Source organism: Pristis pectinata, chromosome 7, assembly GCF_009764475.1.
Source record: "Pristis pectinata isolate sPriPec2 chromosome 7, sPriPec2.1.pri, whole genome shotgun sequence".
NCBI classification, from domain to species: Eukaryota; Metazoa; Chordata; class Chondrichthyes; order Rhinopristiformes; family Pristidae; genus Pristis; species Pristis pectinata.
The window spans coordinates 93,384,387-93,408,371 of NC_067411.1; the positions used below are offsets into that span (position 1 = coordinate 93,384,387).

General features: G+C 38.2%; 1 protein-coding gene across 1 annotated transcript in view; it reads left to right on the forward strand.

Moving 5' to 3' along the window:
- Positions 1–916: 916 nt before the first annotated feature.
- ell2 (elongation factor for RNA polymerase II 2) overlaps positions 917–23,985 on the forward strand; it is an 81,950-nt gene continuing 58,881 nt past the window's right edge. Inside the window, 2 exon segments of the mRNA XM_052020082.1 lie at positions 917–1,214; positions 18,443–18,490. Coding sequence (XP_051876042.1) covers positions 1,080–1,214; positions 18,443–18,490 — 183 coding nt within the window. The 5' untranslated portion in view covers positions 917–1,079.

The following is a 23,985-nucleotide window of genomic DNA, read 5'->3' on the forward strand; positions in this document are numbered from 1 at the left end:
GTACCTTGGTACAACTCCAATTGTATTACCTCAATGCAGGATTGTAATGAATTGATGTGTATGAACGGTATGCAAGACAAGTTTTTCACTGTACCTTGGTACATGTGACAATAATAAACCAATTCCAATTGTACTACCTCAATGCACAGTTGTAATGAATTGATCTGTATGGACGTTATGCAAGACAAGTTTTTCACTGTACCTCAGTACGTGACAATAATAAACCAATTCCAATTGCACTACCTCAATGCACGATTGTAATGAATTGATGTGTATGGACGGTATGCTGTACAAGTTTTTCACCGCACCTCGGTACAAGTGACAATAATAAACCAATTTACTACAACGTCCGAATGTGCATTACAGCGCTGGAGTGCTTCTGAAGTGCAGTCACCGTGGCAATATAGGACGTGAGCAATCTGAGTTACTTTACCCTGAGGTAACTCATCGCAACAGACGTCACTTCGCGAACCTGCAACATCCCCGCTGACAGTTCTCGGCACGGCTCTGACGTCGCCTCATTTACATATTAAAACCGACACCAATGTACGTCATCCGATTACAACCGATATGACAGTTTGATCTGTGATCGCCGGCCCGTGACGTCACCTCACCAATCAGCGCCGTGAGGACCGGAGGGCGGTCATGCTTCTGAGGACTGCCTCCGACCGACGGCGTGACGTCAAGACGTTGCTGCGCTTAACTCCCGCCCCCACCAGCCGGCCAACGTTCTGCTAATCACCACAGAAAGGATCGTATTTCCCCCCCCCATTCGCTTGTTTCCTATTGGGCCGAGGGAGGAAGATGGACGGTTCATCAGACCAATCACGAAGCAGGGGACATCAGCCAGCGAAATCGGTGGGCTAGAGACGGGCGAGCCAATGAGAAAGTCCGAGAGGCGGCGAGCTGGGCGGGATGTGCTCGTCCAAAGAAGTTGGGTGGCAGGCATTTGCCCCACAGTTACCTCCTCGGTTGCTCTGCTGGATGGTTCCTTCAGAGCCCGGGGAAGGGACGGGAAGGGAGGGGGAAGGTGGACGATGAGAGGGACATCAAACTGATGCCGGAGGGCCGAGTCCAAGATGGCGGCAGCGCTTGCTGAGGATCAACGTTACGGGTTGTCGTGTGGGAAGGCGAACCCCGGCAAAGTCACCGTCTTTCATGTCAAACTGACAGAGACAGCCTTCCGAGCGCTGGAAGCCTTTCAAAACGCAAAGGTGCGGGCGGGGAAGGTTTACGATGTCTTTAAACGCTATTTCAACTTTTCATTAACGGGACTAAGTGCTGACTGACAGTTCAGATGCCGACAGTGGGAAAGTGGGGGGCGAGATGGTGGCGGGGGGGGGGGGGAAGGGAAAGAGTTTTAAAAGAAAAAAGAACTTGTACCATCATTGGTTTAGTTCATTATATATTTCAATCAAACCTTCGCGTTCTGGGGGGGGGAAACCCCACAAGTCTTCTCCCCAAATTCCAGTAGTTTTTTTTATATGGGTTGAAGAAGCCAAGCGCAAGAGAAAACAATTGACAGTCTTGTTGACAAGATTTGTTTCTAATATTTTGTTTCCTTCCCCCCCCACCCCCGAACCGATAACTTGCCATACATAGCCGTAGTAAAACTTGACCAGCTGGGATTGTTCCCCTAAAACAGAACTCAACAGACTGGAATCGGTGTCTCTGTCGCCCACTGCTGCTGCTATTTCGTTAACAGATGTTAATTGACATTTAATTTCAACGATATGTAATACACATTTTGGAATTCTATCAGCAGATAGCAATGGGTAAAGTTTGATACGACATGACATTGAAATGTTTTGTAACTGAAATAATAAACTTCGTTGTTTAAAATAGTTTTGCGTGACTGTAGACGATTCTCTAACACCATTATTAAATGGAGACACCGAGTACGTGATGTGTGTTGGGAAGCGATTAGGCGAGGCTGATTAACCTCTGCAGTGGCCATTTCAATCGCGACATACCGTATTTGCATAATAGCTCCAGGCATATTCCATATAACCATTAAAACGCGATGATTAACGATTGTCAAATTCAGTGAATTGAAAATTCAGTTTTAGAATTTCACTTAGTCTTTCGGGATAACTGACAGAGATTTTTAATCTGAAATGAACTTGCTAAACCGTTTTAAGATATGGTGGTGTGTGTGTGTATGAAGGTGGGGGGCTGGGGTGGTGTGTGTGTGTGGGGAGGGGGGGCGGATGGTGGTGGTCTGGCACCAGCAGTAGCCAGCCCAGCAGGGTGATTGAATCTAAATGAATACACACAGACTTAACCAAAAATACCGGACACCCATTTTAACTTTAATGCTTTTTTTTACATTTGGTGGTTTGTGTTGGGAGATGAGCGAGCTTTTTTATCCCCCCTTGCCATGTTCCTTTGCTTGGCTTTAGACTTTAACATTTTTTTCCCTGCAGGCGGTCATTTTGCAGATTAATTTGCGTAGGTAGTATTGGCACAGCAAACGTGGCCTCGTTGGTGGGTGAATCTTATTTCAGAAGTGCAGAACGTCTTATCTTTTAGTTGTTCTTCAAATAATGTTATATTCATTAAATGAACATTTGCCATCGTGTCTAATTTCATGAATAATTTATGAAGAAGCCGTCTGTCATTACATTGACTACTTAACCTGCCCAGACGCCAGGCTGACCTAGAATTGCAGTTCCGTCCATTTAAAAATGGTCTACGTCAAATCCTCAAGTCGTACCTTCAGTTCATAAGAGCGTCCTTTGCTTCGAGCGCAAATGCGCTTTGTATATTTTCAAAGGGCTCCTGAGTTTTGATTTGAACTTTAATTGTTTTTCGCATTATTTTGAGGTTTGTTTAAAAGCTGAAGGGAAAGAACTTGCAGATCGCATGTTAATGGTGAACTGCTAACAGGTTTGGGTATACAGTATTTCAAATCCAAGTACTGTGACTTACAACAAATATTGTAGGCGTACGTATCTTTTGGCCCGCAGGTTTTGTGCGTGATTGGGCTGGGAGAGAGTTTGCTCTACCTGCTGTGTCAGCAAGCTTGATCTGAGCATGCTGTTTAAAGTACTGCAGCAGTACCTATTCAGTTAATTCTGTTCAATGGCAATTTGTTATATTGGCACTCCAGCAAGACGTGTTGTTTTAAACTAGCAAGGAGCAAACAGTGCATTGTCAATATTAAACACTGCATTTCTTGCCTAACCCTTGTGTTTAAAAAAAACTTTAGACCTTATCTATTTAAAGTTTTCAAATTGTATCCAATTGAAATGCTGTTTAAACCTTGATCTATTTTTTTTAGATATGGAAAATCCAAGCAAAGGCTGTACAGTCCCACAAGAACTTTAAAATGCCCCCTAATATAATCTGCTTATGTAGAGAAAGTATGAATATTTATTCTTGAATGTTATATTTGTGTGGAGAGCTAGTTGATCCCTAATTTTTTTCATTTATGCAGAAACTTGCACTTAAGTTCCTATACAACGTATAACTAATGGATTTTTGATTTCTGTTTTTTGTTACAATGTTACCTAATTTTCCAGTTGATCTGTCACGTGGACCAGGAAACCCTAGGTTCAAATGTGGTCCGTTAATTATTCTTGCCTAATGGGAGGTTAAGGTCCCCTGGTGCTCAATGGGAGAAATCATTCTAGGCTCCCAGTTCTGATGATAATGTGCTGTTTGCTTCAGATATCCTGCGGACGGTAGTTTGCCTGTAATTGATCTGCATACAGAAGGTGCTCTTAATGATTCTTTGATGGCAAGTTAATAGGATCATTTCCTGCTTTTTCAAAAGATGCTGATTTTTTTTTCTCTCTCTTGCAGGATACAATTCCATTATCCCACTGACTGACCAGTTTTCATTGAGCTTAGGCTATCATGATAAAGTCCTGATTTTTGTTTTTCCTTGTCCGCCAAAACTGTACAGCATTCATTTCTCCAGAAGAGCCTAATTCTTACTTGCTACTCTGACCACATTCCCTGTAATATACAGGATTTTGAAGCCAATTGTAACATCTGCCTGACAGGGTTAAAATTAAATTGAGTCCAGCAACTGAACTGGTAACATCCACTCACTGTCTTTAAATCTACTTAAACCCTCATCCTTGTCCTCATCACCATCTAAATCTGACTTTTCTAATGTTTGCCATGCCTGACTTCCCATTTGGTGGTAATACCACCCCTAAATACATTTGAGCTAATATGTTCTTTCTGTATCCTAATTCACACAATGACCCTCCTCTCACCCTTGCAGTCATTGACTTGCATTCACATGCACTTTCCATTCTTGTGTTTGTAGCTTGTTTAACCCTCTCAGATCTCTGCGTCATTCCAGTTCTGGTCTCTTGGCATGATTTTTATCTCCTTGTTCGATGGTGCTTTTTTTATTTATTCATGGGATGTGGCAAGTGGAGCATTTATTGTCAGTGAACAGAATGGATTACCTAGAGCACTTCAGAGGGCTGCATTGCTGTGGGCCATAAATGGAATAGACTGGGTAGGAATGGCAGAGTTCTTTTCCCAAAAGAGTACTGGTGGATATGCCAATATGCTAGTTTCATGGCAATATTTGAATTCCAAACCTATTTACTTTAATTAAAATCCCCCTATGCTGTGGTGTATTCAAACTTGTGTTCAGACCTTTGAATATTGTCCCTTTTTTGTTATTTAGGCCCTAAGCCCTTGAATAGTTTCTAATTCACTTTAGTCTTTTTTTTCTTAAGATGCCTATTAAAACCTTTTGACCAAGATTTTGATCACCTGTCCTAATAGTACATGTGGTCCTGTGCTAAATTTTACTTAATGCTTTCAACAAAGTTAAAAACCCTAAATAAGAAACTTAGATTGTTCTCGTGTATTGCAGAAGATGTGGATTTTCACTGACCCGACTCTAAGGTACTTTCATTTTAAACAACATGATGCAGTGCCATAATCTACTTTGATCTAGCTACTATTAATTCTACGGACAATAGTGGACAACAGTATGATTTTGTTTTTGGCAATTAGTTGTGTATCTTGTGAACATCAAGTACATGATTGAATAATTGAGTGAAGAATCTGATGACTCTCATTCTATTCTCAAGTGAAAATGGTTTATAATTAGATGGATCTTGTTTTCATACTGTATCTTGCCATCAGACTAATAGGAAATTATAGAAGGTAACTACTATATTTGTGCAGGGATGAGAACTAGATTTAAAATGTTATGCATCTATTCTTCTTGACCCAGTTTAAATTACTCTGACAAACAGGAAATGTTCCTTGCAGCTGACATTGCAGCAAATATTTATGCTTTTAACATTTTCAGTCTTAAAATGGGAAACTTTTTAATGGATGTAATGCAGGGTATCCCAATTCGTTTTATTCCTAGCATGTCATTGGTTTAATAATTTGAAGGTCAATAGTGCAGCCAATTTTGCCTGTTTTTCAAAACCGTATCTGGTTGGACATGTTGCTTTGTCAGTTTTAGCAAATTCAGCTTCGACCACAGTATTTGCATTTTGATAAATATTGAACATATCAAAATAGAATTTTGGAAGGATATTGGAAAAAAGTATTTTGGGCGATAGTTTTGGCTTCAATTCTTATTGCTATTTTCCACCCCTTTGTACTGTTTGCTTTCAATGTTACTGAAATCTGAATTTAAAAAGATGTTAATTATTAAAATTGGCTGTAAATTGATTAAACAATGATGTAGCTAAGCATCATTGCCAATGTGACTTTTTTTTTAAAAGCTTGAGTACACTGAAGAAATAAGTTGGAGGAAATAAATACAAACTTGGTGTGTTATGGGGCAGGGAGGGGAGCAGGATATTCAGGTTCAATGTTGCAAAGGTTCAAATTAGGGAATGAAAAGTATAGCCCAACTAGTCAGCAATTGTTTACATAAGTGCATATGACTTCATTAAATCTCTGTATTGGGCTGTTCTTACCCTTCACCCTGCAACCCCAAAAGATAGTTTTCCTTAAATCTAAGGAATGATTACAATGAAGAAATATTTATTGGAGATTATATAAAATTGGGATCTTGGAGTTAATCTCCCTGATTTCAATCAGGCTCCTGAAAACCAATCAGAAGCGTTTAGTGTGGTAACTGTCAGTACACCGTGCTCTGTACCTAACTAAAAATAGATTGACGATCACTACTATATAAAGGCCTGCTTTAAGTATATAAATAAATCCTTTTAAATGCTTTTCTTGGGAATCGGAAGCATGTGCATAGTTGATATCGGTACTGTATTCATGTGAAGTACTAGACTGCATTTTGATAATAAAAACATATCAGAAGTGTTTGCTTATTGGGAAGAAATTGACCTCTATTCATTCCATTAATTGATCAGTTAAAGTTGGTTAAAATAGATGCCCACCATGGGGAATTGGTCTTTAGCTCCATATTTACAAAAGTGTTTTAAAATGTGATACGAGCTCTTAAATCTGAAGATATTGGAACAAATTTATGCTCACAGACCTAAATTTAGCCCTTTAAGCCAATTTGGCTTGCCCAGTTTTGGGGGCAGGGGCTGGGGGGGAAACGAGAAAAAATTGTTTTTTTAGAAAATACTGGTTAAGTTGAAGTGAATTCGCAACATAATTGTAACGTTGATGCAAAATTTTTAGCTTTTCCTCTGCTGCACCATGAGTCTGACAGTGAAACAAAGAAGTGGGACTTCTGGAGGATGTAATCAAAGTCTATTCAGGGCTCAACACATTTTTCACTCTTCAGTATAATATTGTGTTAAGTACTGATGACTTCACAGTACAAAGTTAATGTGAATACAATATTTGAATACCAACTTTCACAGATGCAACCTTGACATATGGAAGTATGCCTCTTGGTGCAAAGAGATCCCATGACATTCTTCCCTGTGTCAGTAATGCCAAAAATGAGTTTGTATTAATTATTTCAAGAGTTTTTATAGTATGTTAATCTTGGTGTGTTAAATCCATTTTACTAAATAGAATCATTAAAGTTGTGACACAGAAGGAAACTGTTAGGCCTAGCATGTCCATACCAGGTAAAGATATCAAGCCTATTCTGCTTCCCATTTCTTGGTTTGTACCTTTGTTATTTAAGTGCATCAAGTGCTCTTTGAACAGAGTATTTGTCTCAAATACCTTTTAAGCAGTGAATTCTAGACTCGTTCACTTGATTTTTTTTCTACCAATTTTATACATCTCAATTAAATCTTGTTCAAAGAACTCCAGCTTATCTAGTAACTTAAATCTTCATGACTAAAATTCCTCAGTCCGGACAGCATCAAATCATCTCTGAAACCTCTCTTGTAATGTTACATCCTGTAATGTGTTAACTGGAACAGAATGTAAGACTGTACCTGTGGCCTAAATGAAGTGTTGTCCAGTTTTAGCATGAACTTCCTGTCCTCCTTTGCCTGGTCAATAAAAGCAATTGTTCTTAAAATTGTATACCTGGCCTGGTGTCTCCAAGGATCTGTGACAAGGCCCTATTGTTCCTCAGAATTTGTATATCTCTTTGCCTCTTTTGCCTTTTGAATGCACTACCTCATACTTTTGCACATGGAAGTACATCCAGCTCTTTTCTGATCACCGGAACAGTTCATAATATCTCCCAAGTCCACAGCCTTCTTTCCTTGCTGTCAACTAACTGGGCACTTTTTTACTGTTGCAAATCATAGCCTGTACATTTTAAGTTAAGCACAGAATGCAAGTGACATAGTACCGAGCTCTTCAGTACTCCATGCAATTGTAGCTCAAGGCACTAAAACTCGTGTCAGCCATTATCCTTTTTCCTACCACTGAACCAGTTTTGACCTGACACCACTCTCCCTTGAATCTCGGGGGTAATGTTTACCTAGTCAAAAGCCTTGTTTGAAGAAATTTTGCTAAGAAATTAAAGCTTTTTCCTTGTTACCTTTTCAATTACCTATGCCAGGATTGGTCAAACTGTCCCATAGCAACATACTGATGATCATGCTCACTGAAATACCTTTCATCGAATATTTCAGGATTCATAATCCCTGCCCCATTAGCAGAACAAATCCTCTAAAAGTGGTGGTGCAGCTATATATAATGGGAAGAGTGTGTCACTGGGTGTGCCAGCATAGACTTATGATTGCATGGTTTCATACCATCAAGTTCATACAGGCAAGAAAACTTCCTGAAGACTACGCACTGCCTTCTCTCGGGTGACGAATTTGGTATTTTAGTTCATGTTGCACGTCACCTAGATGAAGGCAGAGAATACACCCCAGGTGGAGACATCAGTGTCTATCAAGTATTGGTATGGTAGCGCCATCACTGGCTCAGTTCTGAAGGAAACTGCTATCAGACTGATTCTCAGCTGGTGATGAAAGAACCACATGAAGGAAAAACCTATCTCCTCCAGTATCTGTTGCATCTGACCATGACTGTATTGGTGAGAGTGACCTCCAGATAATCTCTGTGAAGAAAATGAAATCTGGTCTTCACACTTGTGGATACCTTCTATCAAGTTGTGTGACCCCACATACAAGTTTTATAGGAGAAGTGGCATGGTATAGATGGGGATTAGCAATCCCACAACAAGTGGATCGTATCACAGTTCTGCAGTCTTGCCACGTCCAATTGCGAATTGGTGGTGGATAGTTATATAGCTGATGGAGAGAAGGCTTCAACGTTCCCATCCTTAATGATGGCAGAGCCCAGCAGGTGAGTACAGAAAGCAAGGCTGACGTGTTTGCAAGTATCATCAGCTAGAAGTGGTGAGTAGATGATCTAGCTCTGTCACTGTAATTGTCAATTGTAATAAATCTTTTATTACAATTTAATATGCCCCATGTAACATCAAGAAATGATTGTCCTAACTAGTTTCTTGCACAATGAGCTTGATGGCACCCCTACTGTGATGCCCAAGACCAACACTCCCAAACTGGCTGTGCCTCTAGCCAAGCTCTTTCCGTATAATTATTTAGGAAACTGCCAAAGTTTTTTTTTAAAATTACACAAGTGTTTTTTTTCTTAATTAGGCCATTCAACATGCTCAGTTCTGCTTCCACCCCTCCCCTTTTAGTTTTGTTTTTAATTATTAATGAAATGATAGAAAATGTCACAAGAGTAATTGACTAGTTAATTACTTGCTTACTGGTATTGTTTGAATTCTGCCAGACTAGGTCTATTTTGTATGTTGAGTCTGAACATGGGCAAATGAACTGCATTCCAGAGGCAAATTCCAATGATGGTGTGACATCAAAGGGAAAACTTCCCACTGGTTGAAGCTGCACTTAGCACAAGGGAAAATCATTGTGGTTGTTGGAAGTTAGTTACTTCAGCCCCCAGGAGATTGCTGCAAAAATTCTTCAGAGTGTCTTGGATATAACAATTTTCGGCTTTGACAGTGACCTTTATATCATTATAATTTAGTGGGCATATTAGCCATTAATTGCAGAGTGCTCAATTTTATTCCTTCCTTTGATAATGTAATTTGTGCCTGCATACAAAATAAAACTGGACCTTTCTGGGGGCAGGAGCGGGGCTGTTCATAGGTGGCATTTAACATTCATGCCTTGAGCACTGAGCAATTACCATCTCCAACATGAGATTTAGTGAGCAGTCTTACCATAAATATCCTGACTGTAACAATTGACCACAAAATTAATTGCGTCAGTGTCATGTACTGTGGCTGTGAGTGGGTCAGAGACTGGATATTCTTAGTATTTTCATACTTGGTGTAATTTGACAGTGTGGTGTAAAGTATTTGCTAATTGGTTGGATGTTGGACAGCATCCAGGAGAAAGGAATCAGTACCTTAATTATTCACTAAATTCCTGATGGCCTTTCTGCAATGTAGGCCATTACTGACCTGACTAGCAACTTGCTAAGACTTCCTCAGCAGGCCCCAATAAAAACTGGAACTGCGAGAAGGACAAGGTCTGTAGCACTAAGGGAACAACATAGCTTGCAAATTGCACACCCTCCTGATTTTAGAAAAATGTTGTTTATTCGTCACAGGGTGCAATCATTAGCAACCCTTTACGAGTGCCTTCAGAAGAATTGTAATTCAAAGCAGTTGTTTATTGTCACCACCTTTGATAACTAATTGTAGATGTGTGTGAAATTCTGATCTTGCCAACAAGGTGTACATCTCACAAAAGCATTAAAATGTAGTCAAGTTGGTCAGAAGCAACCTTTCCCTGAATAAGTGTATGCTTACTGTCCTTGATTGAAGGTAATGAAGGCCTAATGCGGGCTATGGAAAAATAAATAGGGTTTCTTGAGAATAAGTGAAACTTGACTCCTCTTGCTGATGTGACTAAAGGGCAGTATGCAAATGATCAACAATGCCAGAATGGTAATTATTCTGATGGACACTATGATACTACTTTTGCTTGCTTTATTTTGAGCCTCCAGTAATGGATTTACAAAATACCTCTAACATAATTAAACTTAGAAATTTAATGACATTTTTGAAACTTGATAACCACAGGAAACGGAGCAGGTGATCAAACAAAATATAGGCAATCCTTGAATATCCTTCATGAAATTGCACTCCCAGATTCCTTGATCAACCAACATTTGCTTGTTACTCCCCATGTTAAAAGTCTTGCTACTAGAATGAATAACCAGCTTTTTATTAACTGAATGAATAATTAGCTTTTTTGTGTAATATAGAGCATTCTACTTCATCTGTTGTTATCTTGTCCACTCAATCAACCAATGCCCCTTTGTGGACTTCATATTTTTCATACATCTTTCTCATCCAGTTTTGTACTATCAGCAGGTCTCTGGTTCATCAGAGTCATTAACAAGTATGATAAAAGCTAATTCTTGAGGCATCGCATTAGTATTAGCCTACCAACCTGAAAACACTTCTCTTCCCTTTAATCAATCCTCATCAGTTAATGTATTACCTGCATCCTATGCCCTATTATACTTAATTAACCTTTATCTTGATTTTCCAAAGATCTTTGATATTACATCCCAATGGTCCTGTTTATCTCCCTCTATTCCCCATCTCTCCCCTCCCACCTCCACACTGGGTAAATCTGCAAATCATCTGTGAAGCTTTCCTCTCAAAATTGTTGAATCTGCTTAATCATTAAAGTAATCTGTTATCAACCGTATCCTTAATTGATTCATAGTTGAATGCAATACTGCTTTTTAAATATTTAATGTTGATTTCAGCCTCAACTGCATTGGTGCACTCATGCAATATGGGTCCACAGCTGCATGACAAGTAAATTGAAAAGCTTAATTTAGTTAGTATGCCACTTTTAGGAGGGCTGCTTATAGAGTAACTCTATTTGAGGTTCATTGTCATCCAGTACTTCAAAAAAAAAAGTTATCATTACTTGGCAGTGTCCTGCCCTATTTTTAACCTGGTCTCCGTAATTGAATTGAAGATAATTGTGCAGCAATCAAAAGTGGGCAGACTGTTATCCTTCCTTCATCTGGGTGCTGCAGCCAATTGTTGAATGAAATAGGAACTGAATCTGTGATTTGCTTTTGCCTCATCTGAGACAAAACTTGACTTTATCACTGCTGACCCATATCAGTTGCCAACAGTATTTCAATCATTGAAAGTGAGTGGAGAAAATGAAAGTCTATTTCACTGGTGAAAAATCAAGATTTGTAATGCATTATGATTTGAATGAATTGAATTAATAGTAGTCTGGGAATCAAACTGAACAGTCTCTGATGTTTCTCAACTAATTTAACAATGTAAAATGAATTTAGTGGAATTGTTTCCTGACTCTTTATCTTCTAACATTCTTGGAGACACCTAAGGAATTGATACTTGGCTTTGGTGTCTGTCAGCACGTTATTAGCAATGTAATAATTTGGCAAAATATATGAACATATACATACTGTTTCTGATTACTTTGCCAAATTTCAAACCTGTATATAATAATAGGCCACTCTAGATTTTTTTGTTAAAGATCTGCATCCATTAAAAGTCCTTTACCTTGATCTCTTTTGTAATCTGTTCTGCTTTCTGTAAATTGTCTCTCTTGAATATTGCTGTTGGGTGGACGGAAGGGCATCACTTTGGTTGGGTTATGGCCTTTTGTTTCTTACTTCCATGACTCATTTTAGATGGTAGAAAATTTAACATGGATGGAGGAAAAGGGTATAGGGATGAGTAGATGTATTTTACACCAGTTTTTTTGTTTAGAAGTATGATGTACACATTTGCATAGCTATTTCTTGTTATAAATTTTTGAGGAATATAAAATAGATCTTGTGCCTACGTTTCAGTTGTAGCAAAGCAGAATCGTGTTCGTAATTCTTACCCTTGCCTTTGTACCCATTTCATTAAATCTGTCGGATGTTTCCTTCATCTTCACAATACAACCACACACTACTAAACAAAAGCATCTGTCCCACTCGGTTGAAATGAAAAATGATAGGTCTTGAAAGGACCAGAGAGCTAGGAGCTCCATAGTTAAATATTTTAAAGAATGTGGACTTGAAAGATCTTGATGTTAAGTTCTAGAGTACAACTGATGAAATTGGCAGCTTGCTAACTTGGATCATTTTATAATAGACTGAAGTATGTCTCCCAAGACTTGGAAATAACAAGTTTTGTGTCTCTGGTTTGGGTTGTGGCTCATCACATGAGAAATAAGCAAATTCATCTAATTGTTGGGCTGAAATAGATATTTGAATTCTAATATAAATAAATGACTTTAATTTTCAAGATTTGAGACATTCCAGTTGGTGTCCAATGTTAATATTTATTTTCTCACACCAGATGAAAACTGATATTCTCAACAACATGCTTTAAGATTTTGATCATGCTAGGTTTTGTGGACTTTCATCTACTAATGGGTAATCTCCGATTTGACCTTTTTCTTTAAAATATATTTTTGTGGGCCTGGGATTTTGAAAGATTTATTGTTTTTCATTGTGCATAAATCAGGAAGTTATCTTGCTAAAATGTGTGATCTTATGAAGCTGGAACTTGAATAAGTTTAAGCAGAAGTATTTAAACAGGAGCAATTGTCTTTTCCGAAACAAAATGGAGCCTTGCAAAGGGTATTTGATTAGTTTATATTAGAATGAACTACCCAGGTATAAAAGTGAATTAATATTTTCAAATGTGTATTGCTGTTAATATTTGATTCTTCTTAGTTTGTTATGTAAAGGTCACCAATGGAAATTATTTGCTTGACTTCACCATTCATCTAATTTTGTAAAAACACAACGCTCTGCTCAGATATCCTAGTTTCTAAATGGCAGTTGGCCCAGCTTTTCAGGCAGGCTTATTCCATTTTTCTTAAACTTGCTACTGAACTGTCATCCATTTTAAAAATTTATTTAAAGGAATTGATTAAAGTTAAGGTTACAATATTTTTGATGTGTTGCACACACGTTTGTAAATGTTTACCTGTAATCACTTCCCAGTGTTACTTATGGAATATTAATTCCAATACATGCTGATTTAAATTAATTGAAGTTTCCTTTAACCTTGTTGGATAATGATTGGATGAAATTCTTCCATTCATGCAATTAGGAAAAATGTTGCTTTGTTTAAATAATTGCAAAGCACTGCATACCAACATTGAAAGTTGTTCTGTCTGTGAGTCTATCAGATTAAACAAGTTTTAATTAACAATATCTATTTCCTTGCATCATTGAACTTTTGAACTAAGAATTTTGTCTGGTAGCAGCATAGAGAATATTTTCTCTCCCACTTGTTTTTTTTACATTACTTTAGTACTGCAAAACCTGAATTAGTTATTGCACACCTGTTGACCTTCAATAGCATTACTGATAAGTCATTGATGTGAAGTAATGAACTGTTTCTCCACCAGATGTTACCTGACCTGCTGAATATTTCCAGTATTTTCATTTGCTCAAAGTTGTGATGTATTATATGTATATTTGTTTTATAATTGTTGAGCTTCTCAACTGAAGACCCTTTTATTTTGCTTTCTGTAATCTTTTTGATAAAAGTAGGGGAATCACTGAGCAGCCGAACAGGAATTTGAATAAGAGGCAAAACTGAGTAAGTCAAGAAAAGTAAATTAAAATGAGAGGATAGAATGGAAGGAATGAGGAATCCTGAAGAATTGTGTCTTTTTGAGCGTATTTACAACTACTGTCCATTAAATATAGTAATGGTACCATTTTGCTATTGTGCATTATATGAGGAAAGATATTTGTAATATTCAGCCTAATACAACTTGAGGTGGGATGAGGTTTTTTTATATTTTAGGTGGGGAAATTAGAAAGGGAGAATGGAATTGGCAGATTTGCAGGAGAAAATATTTTGTCCTCCTTGACTTTCTCATCAGTTAAATAAAAACACAATGAACTTTGTAGCCTTTTTAGTGACACTGTAACCCTTGACATGGAACTTCATACTTTAATGCTATCTAACAGCCTTTGGGGGGGAAAAATAAATGTACAAATGGTGTATGTTATTTATCTTCAGAGAGCAGTAGTGTACCAAAGTATTTGTTTCCCAACCAGCACATACAGGAATGACTCATTGGCTAACAAAATTTACAGATTGGCCTTTGTCCATAAGGACATCGGAATCCTTTCTCCGGTAGGGTTATTGCTTAGGCAAACTTGAGTTGTTAATGTGACGGATGCAAAGTATTACAAAATGAGGTCAGAGCAACCTTTTGGAGGCTAGTCTAATTTTTTGCATAATTTTTTTAGGTACTTGCATATATGACAAATATAGTCTCAAGCATAATGTGTCTTTCTGTGTCATATGCAAACACATTATTACTTGTTAGGCTGCAGATTAATATTGCAGCAGTTGAATAAACAAAAGCAATCATTGTAAGCTGTTATAAGATGGCCGAGTTTACTTCGATGCAAGATTACTGGGAAACATTCCCATAGACTTCAGCATGATGAGAAAGTAAATGCAACCTGTTCCAAATGCTGATTGTGTGCAAAACTTTTTATCTTGTATATGCAATTAATACAGTTTGCATGTATCTGGTATAGGTGCTAATTTCTAGGACTCGTGCTTCCGAGCTACATAAATGAAACAAGTAGTAAAACCAACTGTAAACTTGGACAATGGCAGTTTTCATGTTTAAATTTATGTAGCAAGATTGATATGTAAATAATTGGGAATGAATGGCCAATGAAATTTAATAATTAACTCTGGCAGGGAACAGAATAAGACAAGTACTGTGAGGGTTGATATTTTCAATGAGAGATGCATATAAAAACTGAATTTTTGATATTTAAAATTATGTATTATAACTACATAAAAGAAATTGTGCTCATTGTATTGCAAGAAATGCAGAAATGGTAAGCAGGAACCATTTAATCTCTAAAAGGTGTGAGTTCTGAGGAAAGATGTGAGAAACTTTCTTTGATACTTGGAATAAGTTTTACTGGTGACTTCATTGAGATGTGATACAAATATGCATATATAAGTATTAAATGCCATGGCTACAATCTTGAGGTCATCCAGGCCTGCAGGACAAAAGGCCACAAATTTAAAAGCAATGAGCACTACGTTTAAAATAGACTCAAGGAACAAGCATTTGGAACAGATCACTGAGAAAGCTCAGCATATTAGGAATGGGATACACAGTTGGATGAGCTAGTTGAGGGGAATAGTACACTTTTTATCCCTTTGTTGCTTGTAAGGAAAGAATTATAAAAGTCTCCTTCCCTGTCATAATTTTATTCATTTTTCAAAAAAAAAATTAGAAATACTTGGCAAGGCTGGCAGAATCTATATAGAGAAAGGTATTATTCACACAAAGTGCAATTTCAAAAAGATCTGACCATTGCTTATTGCTGAGTTGATTGTGCTCAGCCAGTGTAGTGATGGTTAGAAGTAGCTTTGAAGTGTTCCATTCCAGTGGAAGGAATATTAAACAACTTTTTAAACATATTCAGAAATGTGCACGAGTCAATGTATTTTTAAGACAGGAAAATGGCATCAATGGAGGAAAAATTTAAAAAAATACTCCACATTTGTGGGAGTTTACTACAATTTTTCAATTCTTTTGATATTGGAATCCAAAGCAATGGAAAGTAATAACTTTATCGAGTGAGGAACAAAGAATGTGTGGGGGGGGGGGGGGTCCCAAGGTTTGTTAATCATCTGTTGAGTTGATCTTGGGTTGCAGAAGCTCTACATTTGCCTCAGTGCCTCCAAATTAGAGGGGAAACTTAGTAAGTGTTAATTGGAGTCTTGGAATCAAACAGTTGTGCAGTATGGAATCTGCCCTTTGACTCTCAACGTCCATGCCAACCTTTTTGCCCATCTACACCAACTCCATTTTCTCATACTAGGTCTGCATCCTTCTTGTACCTTGCCTGTATAAATGTCTCTTAAACATAGTGATTGTATGTGATTACACTACCACCTCTGGCAGTAAGTCCTAGATATCAAAAACTCTTGTTTTTGAGTCCCTTGCCGTGGGGGAGAAAAGATTCTGACCATTTACCTTATCTATTCCTGTTATAATTTTATATACCTCTGCCAGGTCATCACTTGCCCTCATTCATTCCAGGAAACATGGACACACCTTTCCAATTTCTCCTCATAACTAAAGTCCTCCAATCCAGGCAACATCTTGGTGAATCTCCTCTGTGCACTCTCCCACAGAACCACATCCTTTCTATAGTGTGGCAATCAGAACTGAACGCAATCTCCCAAGTGTGTTCTAACCAGTGTTTTGTGAAGTTGCAAAGTAACACCCCAGCTTTTATATTCTGTTGCCCTGACCTATGAAGGCAAGCATGCGATGTGCTACCTTTGCCCAATCTATGTGCGTTACCACTTTCAGGGAACTAGGAACTTGAACCCAAGATCCCTCTGCTCATCAACATTCCTTAAGTGCCCTGCTATTTACATATATAATATTCTACCCCATCTGACTCCCCAAAATGCATCATATCACACTTGTCAGTAATAAATTCCATCTGCCGATGCTCTGCCCAACTTTCCATCTGATCTATATCCTGCTGTAGCCTTAAACAACCTTTTCTCTATCCACACCATCACCAATGTTTGTGCGATCTACAAACTTACTAAACATACTACCTACATTCACATTCAAGTTGTTACTATATATCATAAACAGCAAGGGTCCCTGCACCAATTCCAGTGGTGCACCACTGGTCACAGATTTTCCAATCAGGAAAGCATCCTTCCACCATTACTCTCTGTCTCTTATCACCAAGCCAATTTTGGAACCAATTAGCCAGCATGCCTTGCATCCCATGTGCATTAACCTTCTGGACCAGGGAACAATCCACCATGTAGGATCTTGTCAAATGTCTTGCTGATTGATTGCTATCTCGTAGTACCCATCCTGATTTATTGCTCTCTTGTAATACCTGCTGAGAGTGCATGCACCCATGGTTTATGCATGGATAAGCAAGATAGCTATAATAACTGAAAATATTTAGCAGGTAAGGTAGCATTTATGCAGGGAGAATGTTCTTGGTTGATGACTTGCATCATTAATTCTGTTGCAATGTCATCAGCCTGAAATTCTACATTTGTACATCCACAAATATTGCCTAATTATAATATTTTGGTTTCATTCAGATTTCCAGCTCCTATGGGTTTTGCTCTCTCAGACTTCATCTTTGAATATTTCAACACAAGATGCTTTGGGGTTTACAGGTCCTCCCCAGCTTACGAATGCCTGACCTGTATACAACCTGTATGTACAAACGAGCATTTGGGAGACCAGTGGGATGGATTTGCCAGTGGCTGCGGGACTGTAAAGATCTCTTGCTGTATGGGAACTCGGTTCGCCACCATATTTCTGACTTGCAAGCTGTTCCTAGCTTAGGGAGGACCTTTATATATGCACAATGGCTATTTGGATAAGGTACAGGGGGTACGTGGTACTTTCATACCCTACAGCCCAGCAAGAAGTTAATACTTTGAGAAAAGGGAATATCAGTCAGAGATTTACTTTCCAGGTAGTAGAATAGAAGCAATATTGTTCTTTTGGCACAAGACAATTCCATACTCCTTGTGTGCAGTTAATTAGTTTGTGGATGAAAATTCCCTAGATTCATATTGGCTGATGCTTACTATATTTCGGGTAAGTAAAAACCAGTAATTCTATACATGTATTTCATAATCCTAAACTAAAATTCCACTGTTGTGCAAAGATAGAATTGGAAAGAAAGATATCCAGCTGGATAATTTGTTCAGTTTCAGTCCCAATACCCTCTACCTTACTGTATTACTTTTGTCTGTACTACTCCTCACATGCACAACCTTTCTGTCATAATAAGTGGTTTGGTGTTGGATTTTCTGACTCCTGTGGTATTTCATTTGCAATGCAAATTGTCATTGTAATATGACTTTGAAACAGCAATTACTTAGAAAATATCTTTCAAATGGAACTTTAAATAGTTAACTACTTGCAAAAGCAAAATAGTATAGATACTTGAAATGTGAAAATAATGCAAAGGAAATACTCAGATCAGGCAGCATGACTCATTTTCTGCAGTTTGCATCAGTTTAACTGATCTTATGTTTTCTTTTCAGAATTCATCCATTTCTCAGCCAACAATACAATTCCAAGGACTTCAAGGGGTAAGAAGAACTTAATTTTTAATAGTTTTATTATTCAAAATAGTATTTTACTAGCAGCTTGTGGTTATTGGATAGTTTGATTCTGGCATTAGATATAATAGTCAAATACTTTTGAATCAAGTGAATGCAGTGGTTGATTTGCTCCCAGCTTCTCTTCCCCACAACCACCTCCCCACAACCCCCCCCCCCCCCCCCCCCCCCCCCCCCCCCGAGAAAAAATTCTGATAGCAAGCCCAGACCCAGCAGGTGCATGCAAGTTCATGACTACTGGTTTGAGTAGCTGAGCACTGGTTCCAATTGCACATGTTATCAGGGCCAGCAAGATTTGCCGATGTATGTTCCAGAATGTTCACACTTTCCCAACATTTAGTGGTTTAACAATCGAGAGAGTTTTAACATTTTCCAGAAAATGATTTAAAAAGAAAAGCAAATTAAATCTCGGATGTTGATTTAATTCAGTCTACTTCAAAATGTTTTTCTTCTGAGTTAACTGTCTGAGTCTATTTGGTAGCAGGTTATCTGCTCTCCACGAGCCTAACACAGTTGCTTTTGTAAAAACAATAGAAAATTGCGAAGGTATGTTTTGCACTTCTGGTTGAAAATGGAGCTGACGAGTGTTTGACTGCCAGGATTGCTAATGTGATTTAGAAATGTAATCTGTTGCATTAATTTTTTAATGGGTTTGCAGTGCATGTTAAATCATTTTAAATAATGACATTTCCAATTGTTACAAGCATTAAGAATGTTAAAACTGAAATTGCCAAGCAGAAGGGAGAACTGGTAAGTAAATAACACAGAACCACACATTACATAGTTTACGTTCCAAATTTGAACATTTTGCTCTGCTTATAGATTATAGAAAGTAGTAATTGGACACTTTTTTCCAACTGAGTCGGTTGTCAGGATTACTCAGTGTTTATAAACCAAAACTGCGGCTTTGACTTATTTCTTTTGATCTTCCCAACCTGATAAAACTGTAATTGATATCCTGGTAATATCATTTCATTGTGTTTGAATTTGTCTTTGGTGCTTCCATGGGACTTGCAGGTTGGTGATTTTTTTTGTATGATTAAGGATCTTTGTGGGGCACAAGTACAAAATCTGCTTAAGGTTTTCAAATGCAAGTATTAAATCCCCTGGGCTATTCCAGCTATCTCTGAGCACCTGGGTTTACATGCCTGTGTCATCAAGGGTGAGTTTCCAGTCTTAACTAACTTTTTTTTTGAGTTCCAAATAGATCTTATTCAAGTTTGTGTTTATTCTAAACCCATGCAGCTACTGGCTCTGCCTTTGTAACCTTTCCTAGGTGGGGATTTTGTGACTGAGTACAACTTAAATGAATGCTATATGGAAGAACTTACCATGGTCTGCTGTTTAGTTAGTGTGGTTATTAGGTAAAGGGGGGAAGAGGTATTGTTTTCTTTTAAACGCAAGTTAAGATGATTAAGTTCAGAAAATAATGTAGTTAATGGAAAAGCCACATGTTAATTATTGGTTAGAGAATTGAAGAATTTAGTTATTCCAGCAAATGGAGACATGGCAAAGACCTTTGGTCCCATTGAGTACACATTTGGTGCTATGTGTGAAATCCAGGAAGCTGCTTGCATCCTGGAGAACTATGCAGGAAGTGTCTGACAAAAAACAGAAGACTTGGATTTTGGACTTTGAGTAGCATTAGGCACAGCTGTTCTGAGTAAGTAAAGCTGAGAGTTACTCAGAATGCATGTTCCTGGAGCAGGTCATCCCACAGATTAAGTACCTGTAGGCAGAGAGAGAACAACAGGAATCCTCTGAGTACATCTTGCTGTCTCTAGGGTATTGCCTCTGAATTCTGGGAACTTCCTGAGCTAACCCCACAACACTTTTTTTAAAGAGCTGGGATAGAAATAAAAGTAGAAGTAGTGATAAGAAATTTGAAGGTTCACTGGGAGTAGAAGGGTGTGGGACAAGCATTTGTGGTTCCCAGATGCTAAATTACCTCTGTGTGCCAGGACTGAATATATTACTGAGCTATTGCAGAATATCAAGGTGGGATGGTATACCATAGTAGGTTGAGGTCCAGGTTGGTACATGTGATGGGTAGAAAAGAGCATGATGCCCTGTAGACAAATTGCAGGGTGTAAAGGGTGATCTAAAAAAGCTGGTCTTCAGTGTTAGAATTTCCAGATTACTGCCTTTGCCACTTGCGATTGAGTATAAATATGGGAAAGTACATGTGAAGCTGTGGTTGACAAGAAAATAGACACTTTTTGATCTCCTGGGTCATTGGACCTGGTTTAGAGGGAGGGGCATTTGTGTAAAGCAGATGATTGCATGTTACAGGGTTGGGACCAGTCTCCTTGTGGAGAAGTTTATTTGTGCCATTTCGACAGGTATGGGAACCTGACAAGCAGTTTCAGAAAGGAGCAAGGCAACATAGGATGTGAAAGATATGGGTTTATTAAATAAGTCTGGGAAAAGGAGGAAACAATCTGGTGGTGAAGGTTGGGGGTGGGGGGAGGTTGTTGGGAAGTGGGTAGTGGAGGGAGAGGAGAAAAGACCAAGTAGTTTGGCAGTGCTTTTATGCAGAGTCAGTGAAATTTGAGCTGAAGATATGGGACTACTATGGCCATTGTTGAAATACAAATGGACAGGAATGGCAGTGCAGCATTCATGGTTAAAAGGATTTTCAGCAAAGGTGATATAAGGAGATAAAATTATCGGGGCAGTAGCTGCATTTGCTAAGGAAACAATTATGTCAATGAGGTGACATGAGTTTATGGAAAGATCAACAAATGAAGCCACATGGGTTGAATTGTGGAACAAAAAATGGGCATTCCTATTTCTGAGATTGTACTATAGGTCTCCAAACAGTGTGGGTGAGGAGCAAATATATGGGCAAGATTTTGAAGAGCAAAAATGGATGAGGGGAATGAAGCAGACATTTACACTAAAAAGGAAATTTTGACCAGCATTAACATTAATTAGGGCAATAATGTTGTAATACATTTGAACTTTCTACATGCCAGTTTTTTTTTAAATGGTCCAATGAGAGAAAGCCTTACTAGATTTAATTTTAGAGACTGAACCAGATGAAATTGAAAGGCTGACAGGAAATGGCTATCATAATTTAGTTAGATTGAGCATAGATTTGCAAAAGGTAAAAATGCAAGTGTATAGGATTTAAATTGGTTAGGAAAGTTTTACCAGGCTTTTACGAGTTGGTAAAGTGGACTAGAATCAGATATTTGAAGGTAAGTCAGTATGAGAACCATGGGACTCATTTGGTCTTGGCCCTCAAATATGTTCCCAATAAAAGAGAACTCCCGTACCTAGCCCTCCGTGGATGTTGCACAAGATAAATAGAAAAAGTCAGAAGGAACCCTATAGTAAATACCAAGGACTCAATACTGCAGAAAACTTGGAGAGCAAAATGCACAGTGAAATTAAGACAGAAATTAGGAAGACAGAGTCGATATATTTTTAAGTGATGGATAAAATCAAGAAAAATCATGAGAGGCTTTATAAATCTTAAAGGAAATGGGTCTTTTAGGGACTCAAATGTGTATGGAAGTCCATTGTTTTGTTTCACCCCACGCTTCAAAGAAACAGACATTGACATTGGGGAAGAATGTGAAGTACTGGAAATAATGTGACAAGACTCATTAAAGGATTTGGACACTTATTAAGTGGCCATATTGCCAGTCTAGAAACATTCAGCAGATCAGGCAGCATCTGTGAAAAGGACAATTAAGATTTCAAGTTGAAAACTAAGAAAGAGAAAAATCAAGTTAGTTTTAAGTGGGCCAAATCCAAAGGTCCATAATAAGTCGTATTACATCTTATTTTCCAGTTTAAAAAAAAATGCCCAGAGTCCTGTGCCCTCTTCTATGAATCATTTTGGCCGTGGTGACAAACCCTACAGAGAAAAGAGAGACTGGACTTTCCAAATAAGATCTTAGAGCAGGATAAAATGTCAGCACAGCATCATGGGCCGAAGGGCCTGTACTGTGCTGTAATGTTCCATGTAAATAAAGGCAACGTTCTTGGATTTTTAATTAAATGAAAAATAGTGCCACTTGGATCTAAAAAGAACAGAGGATGGCATAATAGTGCAGCTGGTGGAATGGCTGCATCGTAGCTCCATCGACTTGGGTTCAGTCTTGACCTCTGCTGCTGACTCTGTGGAATTTGCACGTTCTCTCTGTGACTGTGCGGGTTTCCTCATGTCCCACAAATGTGTGGGTTGGTAGCTTAATTAACCACTGTAAATTGCCTCTAGTGTATAGATGAGTGGTTGATTCTGGGGGCAGTTAACAGAAATGTGGGAAGGATGAAATGGGTTACGGTAGGATTGGTGTTTTTAAGAAAAAAGGTGCTTGATGGTCAGTGCACCATATTTCTCTCTGACCCTAACTCTAATGCTTCATACAAAATTGATTTAGATTGAAAGAGGTTTTTGGTTAACTTGGGGTGTTCAACAAGCAGTGTCTGGAATTGCTGTTTTTTGGCAAATTGGATGGTTGTAGAAATCCATATTTCCATTTTAGTTAAGTTATAATGGAGGATGTGCAATGTCAGAACTAATCTAACAGAGGACCAAGACCAGTACCACTTGCTGTTTGGATGCTGCGGATGCTGATTTGTTTCAAATTAAGTTGCACACACACATACATATTTACTGTACAATTATATCATCCATCACAGTAAGTTAAATTTCCTGATGAAAAAACACTATGATGCTGAAGGAACTCAGCAGGCCAGGCAGCATCCGTGGAGAAAAACAGGCGGTCAAGGACATTTTCAGGTTTGCTGAAGAAGGGTCCTGACCCGAAACATTGACTACCTGCTTTTCTCCACAGATGCTGCCTGGCCTGCTGAGTTCCTCCAACATCATAGTGTTTTTCATCTAGATTCAAGCATCTGCAGTCCTTTGTTTCTCTAAATTTCCTGATAGCTGTGCATTGTTTATTTGAGCTTTGTGATATCAAAAGACGTATAGTGGGACGTGGCACTGGCTTGTGATCTTATTTCTAGATTTAAATTATTTTCCTGTTCTATTCTGGCCAATCAAAAACATTTGAACATGTCTGATATGAATCTAGTCCTGTTAAAATTGGAAGTGATGGTGTTTGTTGGGCTACATTTATAAATACTGCAATTTGGAGAACCTTCTGGCACTATCTTGGCATGAGAGGAGTTCAGAACACTAGATTAATAAATGAATATTTGAACACAATTTGATATTTGGCAAATTAACAAAAGTATTTGATTGTCTTCCATTTAAGTGAAGATTATGTTTTGGGGCATGAAGCTTGACAGAATTTACCATTTTTCATGAATGTTTGTTAAAATTCTATCCTGCATAAGAAAAATACTTGTGAAAGGCGAGTGATTCTTTCGTGCATGAGCAGGCATTTCTGGGTAAGCCAACAGTTATGTTGTGGCATGCTAGCCAAAATGTATTAAAGGTTGCCTGTTATCACTGCCACATCTGCAGAAGATGACAAAAACTT